Source organism: Zingiber officinale, chromosome 9A (genome assembly GCF_018446385.1).
Source record: "Zingiber officinale cultivar Zhangliang chromosome 9A, Zo_v1.1, whole genome shotgun sequence".
Taxonomy (NCBI): Eukaryota; Viridiplantae; Streptophyta; class Magnoliopsida; order Zingiberales; family Zingiberaceae; genus Zingiber; species Zingiber officinale.
Genome location: NC_056002.1, coordinates 86,058,746 through 86,071,523, shown reverse-complemented (window position 1 = coordinate 86,071,523; position 12,778 = coordinate 86,058,746). Strand labels below are relative to the sequence as shown.

At 35.8% G+C, this 12,778-nt stretch overlaps 1 protein-coding gene across 1 annotated transcript; it reads left to right on the top strand.

The window, feature by feature from the left end:
* Positions 1 to 4,576: 4,576 nt before the first annotated feature.
* LOC122021045 (probable U6 snRNA-associated Sm-like protein LSm4) lies at positions 4,577 to 11,976 on the top strand. The gene is made up of 7 exons (XM_042579114.1): positions 4,577 to 4,790; positions 4,872 to 4,913; positions 4,995 to 5,093; positions 5,198 to 5,275; positions 9,088 to 9,130; positions 11,483 to 11,644; positions 11,736 to 11,976. The coding sequence occupies exons 1-7, from the start codon at positions 4,788 to 4,790 to the stop codon at positions 11,756 to 11,758; spliced, it is 450 nt and encodes a 149-aa protein (XP_042435048.1). The 5' UTR covers positions 4,577 to 4,787; the 3' UTR covers positions 11,759 to 11,976.
* The last annotated feature ends 802 nt before the right edge of the window (positions 11,977 to 12,778 follow it).

The window sequence follows — 12,778 nt, the reverse complement described above, 5'->3', positions numbered from 1 at the left end:
ACTAGGAAGGTATCTAGGGAAGTTATCCCTAGTGAGTACCTAGAGCATCCAAGGAGCACCAATAGGTTTTGGGTTCCTAGGAGCATCTTCTCTACCCCATAAATGGGTTAGAGAGTGTCAACTCTAAGTGGAAGGGTAGTTAACCCAATCATGACGAAGTTGACGCTCAAGGAGCATTTTCAAGGTTACTATTAACCTTTAAAAATGAAAAGGATAAAGGGTTTACTCTTAGAAAGAGTAAAATATGTCATATTTTGAGAAATTGGATGAAATTTTAAATGACACAATTTGAGAAAATCATAAGAACTACCAAGTTGGGATTTTGATATGTTCTTAGGAAGTTAAAGGCAAATTTAAGCCTTAACTCAATTGATTACTTTTTAAAAGAGTAATTTGTGCCAAAATTTGAGGAATATGCTTAGTTTAAATTGACACAAATTAGGAAAAGCAAAAGAAATGTCAAATTTGATTTTTGACATTTTCTTGGGAAATAGTGGGCAATCTAGGGTTTAAAATTTTAAGTTAGCTAAGGGTTAAGGATACTTAGGTAGGTGATCTAGGTATTTTATCTATGCTAACTTGCCATGCTTTGCTTGCCCATCAAATGTCATGATATCATATTTATTTATTTGTGTTTGCACTCATGCCTTATTATGAAAAACACAAAAATATCATGTCATGTCATCCATACATCATATGATTATAGGAAATTTTCTTTTGAAAATTATTTCTTTTTGATGTATGCCATAACATCATCATGCATCATTTTAATTCCTTGTTTATTAAGGACTAATGACATTAATTAACAAGTAACATCCTTGTTGGATGTCTATAATTCAAAAATGCCTAGATAGATATGCATGATCCCTAGATTAGGGCAAAACCAAACTTTACATCTCACAAAGACCCATAAGGTGACTTGTATGTGTTTCAGTGCACATTAGATACAAGTGAGATGTTAGGATGATGAACAAAACTCAAGATGTTGATTTAGTGCATTCTTTTGAGTTTTAAGTTCATCAAAACACATAGTTATGTGTTTTCCAAAGATTGGGAAAGCTAATGTACAAGTCATGTGTATGGAGCCCAAGGAACATGGTTGGATATTGGTTTTGAAAATTATTTTAAAATGTTTTTGGAAAACCTTGGTGAAGGCTATCTTTTGATAGTAATCATCATTAAATAGTTGAACACAAACTAGAAGAAAACACTAAAGTTTCTACAAGTTTTCTAGTTTGTGTCAATCTTTGAAAATATGAAGTATTTTCTTAGAAAACTATTTTTTCATGATACTGTATGCCCTAAATAATGTCTACAACGATTTTCATAATTTTTTGAATTTTGTAGAATTTTTGGGGAGGTTCTGAAATTGACTGAAATTGTATTTCAGCCTTTTCAGAGCTTCAATCGATCAGTGGATCGATTGGAGTGCCTCAATCGATCGGGCGATTGATTGAGAAGGCAAATCCCACGAGCAGAAGCTCACTGGGTCGATTCGCCGATCGATCCACACTATCTGAATCGATCAGTGGATCGATTCAAGAAGGTTCAATCGATTGGGATCAACTCCAATCGATCGAAGATACTGATTTTGGCTGGGAAGGCCTGATTTCAGCATCTTTGAACCATGGTTAGTCTATGTAACCATTCCTAACCCCTCAAACTATATTTGTATACATAAAAAGGATGTTTTCATATTGAAAACAAGGATGGATTGGTTAAGGAAGACTAAGTAGAGGTTTAGGTTGAGGTTTGGTTTCATTATTGAACATTTGAACCTCTAAACTTCTAAATTTGGGTTACCTAAAGGTTTAGGGATTCCAAGTCATTGTTGGTGCAATGATAGAAGGTATGACCATGTCTTTAGGGGGAGGTACTCTTTAAGGACATGAAAATTATTTTTTCATAAACCTTGGAAGGTGGTTAACCTTCTTGCGTGAAAATGCTTAAGGTTGAACATTTGGAATTAATGGGGAGTGGATATCCTCACTGTTTAAGTGGTGTTTGCTCATGGACGGGCATTCGATACAAATGAAGGGTATGAGACCTTCATTTGGGTTATTCAAGTGGTTAATGCTCAAGGGTGAGCATTGATGATAATGAAGGGTATGAGATCTTCATTATCGTGTTGATCACAACGAGTGAAGTTGTGAACAACGATAAGCAACTCTTCAGGGGGAGAGGTTGCGTTTGATGTGTGCCAATAGGGGGAGAATGTGTGGTTTAAATTAGGCCTTCATTTCCTGAAGAGGAAGGTTACCCTCTAGGAAAGGAGGAGAATGAAGGGAACCATCATTCATACTTTGGCATGAAGAGAGTTAAGACTATGGAATTAGCTTAACTCAAAGGTGTCATAACTTAAAGGTATTGTCAAACATCAAAAAGGGGGAGATAGTTGGTGCAATATCCCTTAGGTCAAGGTTGACCTGGTTGACCAAGCTTGAGTCTTGGTTTGAGTTTCGATGTTTGACAATATATTGGGTTTAGATGATATGGACAATGCAGGTGCAGTTGTTCATTTGGGGAGATTGTTGATACAATTCCCGTTTGATCAAGGTTGACCAGTTGAGATGTGAAGGAGAGTCAAGTAGGTCAAGGTTGACCGGATACTTGACTGGAAAGTCCTGGTGAGTGAAGCCAGACAGAAGTAAAGTCCTAGTGAGTGAATCTAGGCAGAAGGAAAGTCCTGGTGAGTGAAGCCAGGCAGAAGGAAAATCCTGGTGAGTGAAGCCAGGCAGAAGTAAAATCCTGGTGAGTGAAGCCAGGCAGAAGGAAATCCTAGTGAGTGAAGCTAGGTGAAAGTCCTGGTGAGTGAAGGCAGGCAGTTGGAAAGTCCTAGTGAGTGAAGCTAGGCCAATGGAAATCCAGATGGGTCAAGGTTGACTAGACATCTGGTGGAAGTCCAAGTAGGTCAAATGGATTGACCGGATACTTGGCACGAGGAGAAAAGTCCGAGTGGGTCAAAGGGATTGACCGGACACTTGGTGAGAGAGTCTTAGCTGGTCAAGGGTGACCGGATGCTAGGTTTTATGTACCAACAAGTCATGGTTGATTGGATGTTGGTTTAGGAGGCTTTAGACTTTATTTTAGGGAGAAATCATGAGCTGGATCGATCAGCCGATCGATTGGCTCATGCCCAATCGATCGACCGATCGATTGGGCGAGTCTTCACGACAAGCCTCCTCCCAATTGATCAGTGGATCGATTGGGACAAGTGCGCGATCGCACAGAACGGCGCTGAATCGATCGGTCGATCGATCCAGATTTCCCAATCGATTAGTGGATCGATTGGGAGCTGCGATTTCGCGCGACAAGCCCTGGATCGATCAGCCAATCGATCCAGGTTATTCCAGAGAGCACAGAGGCACTCTGGATCGATCGGTTGATCGATCCAAAGCCTCCCCGATCGATTGGGAGCAATCCAATAGATCGGATCTGACCGTTCGCGCAGATAAGGGTCGTTGGCGTGCGTCTTTTTCGGCAGACTTTGCACTGTTCACTCAAGATCCTCGACAGCCACTCCACAGCTCTCTCTAAGCTCCAGATCGCCAGTTCTTGAAGGTTCTTGGAGGTTCTTCTAAGTCAAGAGGCGGATCAAAAGCAAGAAGAAGAAAGCTAGGGTTAGGGTTTCTTGTATTCATTGTAAGCTTTGCTTATACTTTTGTTCCCTTTCCTCTCTTTCTGTATTGAGAGTCTTGTAGGGCTTCTCCGCCTTCGGTAGTTACCGAAAAGGAGTGTTTATTAGTGGAGGTGTGTGTGTGTGTGCGTGGATTCTTGGACTAGTCACCTCTTGTGAGGAGGATACCAAGTGAACTCCATTTGTTACCATTGTTGTAGTTGTCTCTTGTATTTCCGCTATCTTTGAAGAAACAAGCAACGTCAAGCACGAAGGAAGAATCGAGCTATTCACCCCCCCTCTAGCTACATTTTCGGTCCCAACAGCTACAAGGTGTAGTAGTTAACTGTTAAAGGATCACGGTGTAGCAGCTACCTTTCCAAGTGCCTGCAGCCTGTAGACGTTTGTAGCAAGCATTGTCCTTGCACGTTATAATCTTAATCCTTCTAATATATGTACGGATCACGGTGGGGAATAACAAATTAAAATGAAACGAATTATCATTGAGTATGAAATAGTAGGAATTAAAGATGCCGTCCTTACGATTGAGATTGGAGAGAGATGGTAAGCACAACAGCAGCTGCTAGACGTAGTGTTACCGATGAAGGAAGAGACGAGAGCAAGAGAGAGAGAGCGGCGAGATAAAGAGCGACGAACCAAGTAGCTTGTAGCGTCTTTACTTTACTTTCCCGACAGGAGCGCGAGGTCTGACGAACGACGAAGAAGGAAGGCGAGAGAGAGAGATGAGAAAAATTTAGAAATTGGAAAATTTCGCTTGATGATGTTATATATATAATCATCATTGTAAATTTTATGAAAGATTTTTCCTTCTAAGTATTATCGTTGTATATTTTGGGAAAGGTTAAATTTGTCTAGTACACAATGCATAATTTACTTCTGCAACCTTTTATTCGGGTATTTACAAATGATCCGCCAAATTCTTAAATTGTTACCGGGTCGGATAATGTTAGTCTACCAAAGACTCGGTACTAGTAACTAGAAGCGCCATCCTCCGCGTAAGCCAAGGACTGGGGATCGAGTTAGGGTTTTGGGACTTGCAGCTCGAGCTCTTTCGTTCTGTTCCAGGCGATCGCGGATTTCATTCCGTCTCTTATAGTTCGTTCTATTTTTTCCCGGTTGTTTCGCCGTTTGATCTTCGCATAAAGGAAAGATGGTACACTCCTTGAGCTTTCGTAGTGTTTGTTGAAAGTTTTAGTAGATTTTGAGCTTTTATGTGTTAATGATACGTCTTCAGCTTCCGTTATCGCTTCTGAAGACTGCTCAAGGTCATCCCATGGTAAGCGAGTCCAGTTTATGTGCTGTTTCTGTTTCTTTGATTTGGGCCTCAAGTTGCTTGCTTCGTATGGGTCGGGTATAGTTGGTGGAGTTGAAAAATGGGGAGACATACAATGGGCACTTGGTGAACTGTGACACCTGGATGAATATCCACCTCCGTGAGGTTATTTGTACCTCAAAGGTGAAGCCTATTTTTCTCGTCAAAATTTTCATTTTGTTTGTGTTTAAGAAATTTTGATGGACTGGCTCATTTATGTTTCTTATAGGATGTGATTCTGGTTGTAGGATGGTGACCGGTTTTGGAGGATGCCTGAGTGTTACATTCGTGGGAATACCATCAAGTACCTTCGAGTTCCAGATGAGGTATGCATCATTAAGTTGGATCTGTTTTTTCCTCCAAGTTAAATATCTATCTTTTAGCAGCTTTATATATGAAATTCAGGTTGTAAAATTGATGTTTGAACCAAAATTCCTGTACCTTACTAACGGATCTTTGAATTTCTTAAGTGATGGAGGTCATATTTTTCTCAAATGGCTTCTGAATCATGCTCCTACTAGATCCTGCTTCATTTTGATCTAAAGTAAATAAATAAAATAAAATTATTGTATTTGTATGCTTACTTTTGTGTTTTTTCCTTGAAAAAGATAAAACTGGAAAATGATGATTGTCTAGATCTTTATACTAAGGAAATGATGGGAAAGGAAGTTTCACGTGTTTCTTTCCTCTCAAATATTATAACATTTCTCTCTTACTTTCTGTCCCTTTACCTTTCTTCCCTAATTCATATCTCTTCTTGGTAACATGGCCTAGAGGAAAGTAACACTAATCAGTGACAAAGGCATTCACCATTTTAGCTGTAAATAACTGTGGATGATTATTTTATACAATTCTTTTTTATTTTTAACTTATGTTCTCTTAGTTTGCAGTCTTTTGTTGTTTATATTCTGTAAGATACATGCACTTCTTGAGTCATCTTAGGCAATAAACCCAGACCAGCTTTTATACGAGGTAATATCATGTTTATTTTGAGAAATTGGACTAAATTTGGTTTAATTTGTCCCTAAGGTTTCTAAAGGTGTATGCAGGTAGTATGCGGTTGACCCACCCACTAGATACCACAACACTGTATGCAACACGTGAAGCCATATGCTGTCATTATATATATATATATATATATATATATATATATATATAAACAAAGGCAGTCTGGTGCTCGAAGTTCCCGCCATGTGGGGTCCCGAGGAAGGATCCATTGTATGCAGCCTTATCCTGTTTTTTGCAAGAGGTTGTTTCCAGGATTCGAACCCGTGACCTTTTAGTCACATGACAACTTTACCGTTGCGCTAAGACTCCCCTTCTATTATTAAACATATATATTGATAAAAAATGACTAATAATAAACTCAATAAAGAATATCTGTTGATACATCCACACATCTAGTTTACACTTTCACGTAAAAAATGTCGACCATACAATTAAAACATAAAACATAGCAATGAATGCTAATTAAGGATGTAAAAATGATCAAAATAAATTATAAACTGCATGGCTTATGTGGTTGCTATGCCCCTTCATTATTTACCTAGGTGACCACCCACCACTTGCTGCCAAAGCTAGGGCTTTTTAAAGCGATGTATGCCCCTTGCTTTAGTCAACTCTCTGTATATCCATTGATCTTCTTGATGGATCTCTTTCATTGTCTACATGATACTCTGTTCTTGAAGTTTTCTCACCATATTGATGTATGACTTAAAATTGACAATCAAACATTATAAATAATCTAATCCTACTCTATCTTCCATTATTTAGTTGGGGTGCGAAATCTAATAGGCATTCTGTGCATAGGTAAATTTCAATTTTTTGTGAGATCAAATAAACTCATCACAATTAAAATTAAAACCAAGAGGACTATGAAATGAGAGATTGGTATGGTCAATAATCTGATTCTAAACTTATCAGAATATAATAGATGTGCTATACTTATGCATTTGATAGTGAAAGTTAGTTGTTGTGACTGAGAAAAACATGATGGTTTTTCATTGCATTTAATGTTCTTATTAAGCAAATAAGTTTGGATGGATTGGAATCATTTACCAAATGGTGCTTGTAGAAAGGGAGACAAAAGGTATATTTTTTGGTTATTAAGGTTTGCAAAATGGAAAATTTTCAATGACATGTCGACTATGGTAGGAAGTATCGAGCTGTGTTGGTTGACACGGATGCGATTTGCTGATTTGCCCATCGACCAACATGACACTCATTTTAGCATAGCAAACAATGAAGAGATTGAGGGAGAGGAGGACTATTAGAGGGAGGGTTGACGAGATGACGTTGATGGATGGACGCTATGTGTTGCAAGAGTAAAACAGAAAAATAGATTGAAGAGAGAAGGGAAGAGATGGGAGAAGGAGGATTATAGGAGGGGCAATGGACGAGTGCGGGTTGATAGGTGACAATAACTGGTGGGCAGTAAGCACGCCTTGCACTCTTCGAGAGAGAATTGGGAGATGTTGCATAATTTTTAACCTTTTAAAAAGTCCCACAATCTAATTAAATACTCAATTAGTCTATCAGATATATAAATTTGACTCAACTTTAAATTGTCTAAAATAAATTCAACTGTATTTGATGAGATTTACTTAACCCTAATTTCACTCTTCTCTAAAATTTAAAATATTTGTTCAACTTAGCTTAATTAGTATTTAAAAAGATTTTAAACAACTAATTTAAAATGCAGGAAAAATTGAATAGGATAAAATTTGATATTTAACATCGATAAAGTTTTTTTAATTGTCTTTTGGCATTTATGATATCAAACGATTGTGCGAGCAACCAACCAAAAAACTAGGGTTAAGCAAGACCTTGCCGAAGCTTTTCTCCTTTTTGTCTTCTCTTAGCTTTAGTTCGAGCATGAAACAATATGTAGAGTTTGATACAAGCTTTAATTAAACAAAATTTATTGATTAAGTTAAAAATCATTTATTTTTATTTTTAATTTACTTTATTGGAATATCATTTAAATACATAATGGTTGCAATAAGTGTGTACTAAAATATCATATATTTTTATTTTCTAAAAATTTGAAATTCGAATTTATTGTTATTGAAAAATCTTGAATTCAAAATTTTCAAATTTAATTGAGATGAATCCAAATTTTTTATTTCATAATTTGTATTTCTAAAAATTTTGACATATAAAATTAAATAAATTTGGTTACAATATTCAAAAGTTAATTTGCCAAAAATATAATAGTTTACTTCATTTTAAAAATTATATATCTATTTATTTTTGGTCCACTCTAATAATTGTAGGTACATGAATGAAATAAAATCAAATTAAAATAAAAAATGACAAAATTCTGAATTATTTTATTGCATCTAAGATTTTATTAAATAAAATACAAGAAACAAAAAGATAAGGATTAAATTTCTTACCAAATACTCATGAGCAAATTTTAAACACAATTACATAGATCTATAAAAATATATATTCATTTTAAATAAAATTCCATCATTTATAATGAAAGCCTCTTGGACCTTCAAATTTAAAATTGCGACAATTTTGTAGAATTTGAAAGTCAAACATGCCCCAGGTTATAAGAACCAAGGAAGTTTTTTTTTTCTTTTTTGCATTGCTCATTCTACTATTTTAGCAGCAAAAGTTAATGGATTATAATTGTAAATCTTATGAAATGAAAGAAGATACTTTACAAGCAACAAAAATAAAAGTTAAAATTTGTTTGGTTACAAACATTTTGATACTTCAATCTAAAAACAACATATACTGAATAAAATTAATCATATTATTATTAGTAATTGAATTAAAGAAGTATTGAAACTGAACCAGTACAGAATGATACATTAACGAAATCATATTGTTTCGGTTAAATACTGAAACTTTAGCCCATCCTAAAATTTTAAACCACTTTGTTAATGCCACGGTTACTTTGATTAATGATGATTAATGATGGGCTTCCTTTTATTTCTTTTTGTTCTAATTAGCTTGTGTTTTTCCTTACGAGACTCCTCATGTTTGTTTCTTGTTGCTAATGTGAATACCTTTTGTCAACACTGCTGCATTTTTGATCCATTGGGTGCTTCCTATAGTTTAAACAAAACTGCATGATTTTTGATTATTGTTGTTCATATAATGGTGTGATCTCTTGATGTTTTAGGTGATTGACAAAGTTCAGGAAGAGTCCACCAAAAGCCGCACAGGTGATTTTGTGTGTTTTGCTTATTTAATCATGCACAACAATATGGAGAAAGCTGAAAAATCAATTCCCGCGGTTGTGTTGCAATATTTGATAAATTTGAAATTCCTTTCCACTAAAAATATATGCCAAAGTTGACTTATTAGATGAGGAACTTGATACAGCTACCTGTAGTGAAATTTTCTCCAACATATTATATGCTTGTTGTACATCTATAATACATCTTGAAATTGTCACTTGCCAACCATGTGGGCAGTTGTTAGTATGAACACTGTCTAAATTAAATTAGAAAGTCAGAGTAATACAAGGTTTTCAGGCTTTCTTTTTTGTGTAAAGTCGAGTGAGTAATCTTGGATTCTAATCGTGGACTTTAATTGTAAAATTATGACTTGATGATTCAATACCCTTTCATTATTCACTACAAATCTGATGAGAAGTTGGAAATAATCCATGTTTAATCCTCTAAATATAAAATAACCATAGTTTAAAGTCCTGTATCTTTTGAAATGGGAAATACAGAATTGTTCTAACATTGATGACGAACACAATTTTGAAATAGTGACCATCAGCCTTGTAGTGTCTCATCGATGAAGCTGTTGCATAATGAACAGCGTAGGAAGATTGCTATGGCCTGGGTGAACTCACATCATTCCTGAAAGTTAGTATAAAGTTGATAGTTCTTTTAAAAAAATATTTTAGAGAAAATTAAAATGAGAGGGCATATATAGGAAAAATTAAAATGAGAGGGCATATATGTAAAAAACTAAATATGTGATTAAAAGAAAGGAGTTCTATTAAAAAAGAGGGTATATTTCTTTAAGAGAAACAAAATGCAATGTGTATTAAAAAATAGAAGAAAAGGAGCATTTTTTTTTTAAAAGATGGGGGGCTATGCCAAAATGAAGGCAACAATAATGAACACAATTAGTGATGCTAGTTAAAAGAAAGGTGATGGATCTATTTTCAGAATCTTCAAAACTTTCTTCTCTTTATTTCCCCTTAAATTAAGGTTTCATTAATTTCTTTCTCACCATCCTTTTTTGATGTTATGTGCATGATATAAAATGAGATTAGTTATGGTATTTTTTTACCTCCTTTTTCTATTAGAGTAAGATACTGACAACTTTGTCCCTCCAAGCATTAATGTTGTGTGCATTATATAAAATGAGATTAGTTATGGTATTTTTTTACCTCCTTTTACTATTAGTGTAAAATAGTGACAACTTTATCCCTCCAAGCATTCTTTTTCATAGTGGATGATGGAATTCTAATCTCACCTTTATCTGCAACCTCTTTATCAATTTCTTAATCAGTTGCAACTTAGAAAAATTCTTTGTTCTGTGCCAATGTCCTCTTCTCTCGATTAGATGGCCAATTTTACAGTCTCTTTGATTTCATCGCTTAAGAGTAATATCAATTTCTCAGTTATCTGATATTAATTCCTCATCTCTAAAATGGATACCACTTTCATCTGCAATATCTCACAAACCATTGCTGCTTCACAAACTTTAAATAAAATTCTACACTATCTTCACCTTGAAGGGGAGTCAGAAGAAATTTATATCAAGACATCTATATCTCTTTCAAAAATCAACTATGGTCCAATCCTTGATCCTTGAAGATAACCAATGTGCCACATCAACAAGCTTCTCTAATGTTTTGTATTGTTTCTTATTAACCGATCGGACTTTATAATAAACTAGATATGGTATATATCTATGCTCCAATTTGAGGAGTATTTTTGTTAAAATTTGAGTTATCATAGTTGTAATTAGTTGTTGGATAATTTGAATCCCACATTAGATATTTAGTATAGGATTATGGGTCCTACATATATGTACTAGTTACCCCTGAATAACAATAATGCAACAATTTATTCCTCTCAACTGACAACTGGGGTTGAATTGCCTTGTAAAATAACTTAATGAATTTATGATTTGGAATGTGAGTCTATGTGAAGTTTTGAACTCCATTGATTTTAACTCCATGAGCTATTCTGGTTCGTGCCATTTATGTCAGGCCGTAAATTTAAGTCTACCAGCCATTTCACTTGTTTGATAACACTGAGAATAGCCTGCTAACTTTAGCATCCATTATATGTCTTTTAACTTCTTATTGGAAAAGCCCATAAATTATCAAGGGTCCTAAATTCTGTATGTGAACCTATGGCAACCTGTGCCACTTCCTCCGCTACCTCGGCATAATATTTTGTCATGGGTTCCTTCAGGTCTTATGCTTTCTTTAGCAAATGGTGCTTAATTCCTGAATTTGTTTCTGCTCCCAAGTATTGTAGCCATGTGACATGATATGTTCATGTCTAACTCATCTGCCACTCCCTTGGATGTGTTTTCTGCAGACAGGAAGCCTCCTGGAGTTGGCCGTGGTAGGGGACGAGGAGGTAGGGAAGATGGCATTGGGCGGTCTGCCAAAGGCATTGGACGGGGTCAAGATGATGGAAGCAACAAAGGTGGTGGTCGTGGTAGAGGGGGAGTTGGTGGTAAAGCTGCTGGTTCCAGAGGTAATTGATCGCAACTTATGTCAATGTTACCTTAATTTCCAACCAAGCGTACCTCCTTTTTTCTCAATGCACATATCGACTTCAAACGCAGGTGGAGGGCGTGGCCGAGGTTGACACACTGATAAGAGAGAGCTTTCCCTACTATAATTGTGGCAAGACTACTTAAATCGGCAGACTATTTGGTGGATGTTAACCGTCGGCTGTGTGAATCGTCTACTTGCTGAAAAGCTTTTCTAACTTTTTTTCTTCTCTTTTTGGATATGAGATCGAATTTAATATTCCTGATCGTGTGACTTTACTTTGAAGCATACCTAGTTCCCCTGTTTATTTCACCATCTGCAGCAAACTTGTACTAGCCTCCAAGCGGGGCATATGTTTTCTTCTTTTCCTCGGGTTCTGAAAGATTAAAAAAAAAAAAGTTCGGTACAATTTCTTATTGGGATTTAGAGAAAAGTTAGACCACATTAAGCCTATTATATATAGTTGATATGGTGAGGATAGCTGTAGTTAAGTCAAAGGTGAGAAAAGTTAGACCACATTAAGTTTATTATATATAGTTGATATGATGAGGATAGCCGTAGTTAAGTCAAAAGTGAAGTAGAATCGTATAATAAGTCAAAGTGGAGCTCAAATTAAGTCAAATTGAATTGGGTAGGTTTGATCAAGTTCAGGCTGAGTCCAATTGAATTATGAGTTGATTACACAGAACCCCGACTGGATCAGCCTCAAAAGAAGATTTCGAGTCAATTTAGTCTAAATGTTGTCTGCCCAAATTGGGATGTGTGACTCGGCAGTTATTGAAACACTGGTCGCCAAAGATTTTGACGTTTAAAACTCCGATTACTAGCGGTGTCTTTTAGTAAAGAAAAGAAGATGCGTGATCATCCTTTCATTTTCAATTTAAAGGTAATAGGTTATAATATTCTAATAACTCTCTACTCTCCTTACTTTTTCTCCAATTATTTTATTTATTTTTTCTCCACGTTCTGATTTGAGCATTAGAGGGGCTACGTTAAGATTTATCTTGGCCTCCCTTCTAATTAATTTATTGAGTTTGTGCAAACCTTTTACAGAGGATTTCCTCTCTACCCAACACCTTTGTCGCCGAATTGAAGGCAATTTTAGTCTTTTAAA

Coding starts and splice junctions, on each gene's coding strand:
- LOC122021045 (XM_042579114.1), top strand. Junction 4,914..4,994: donor CTGCTCAAGGTCATCCCATG/GTAAGCGAGTCC, acceptor GGTCGGGTATAG/TTGGTGGAGTTGAAAAATGG. Junction 5,094..5,197: donor AGGTTATTTGTACCTCAAAG/GTGAAGCCTATT, acceptor TTCTGGTTGTAG/GATGGTGACCGGTTTTGGAG.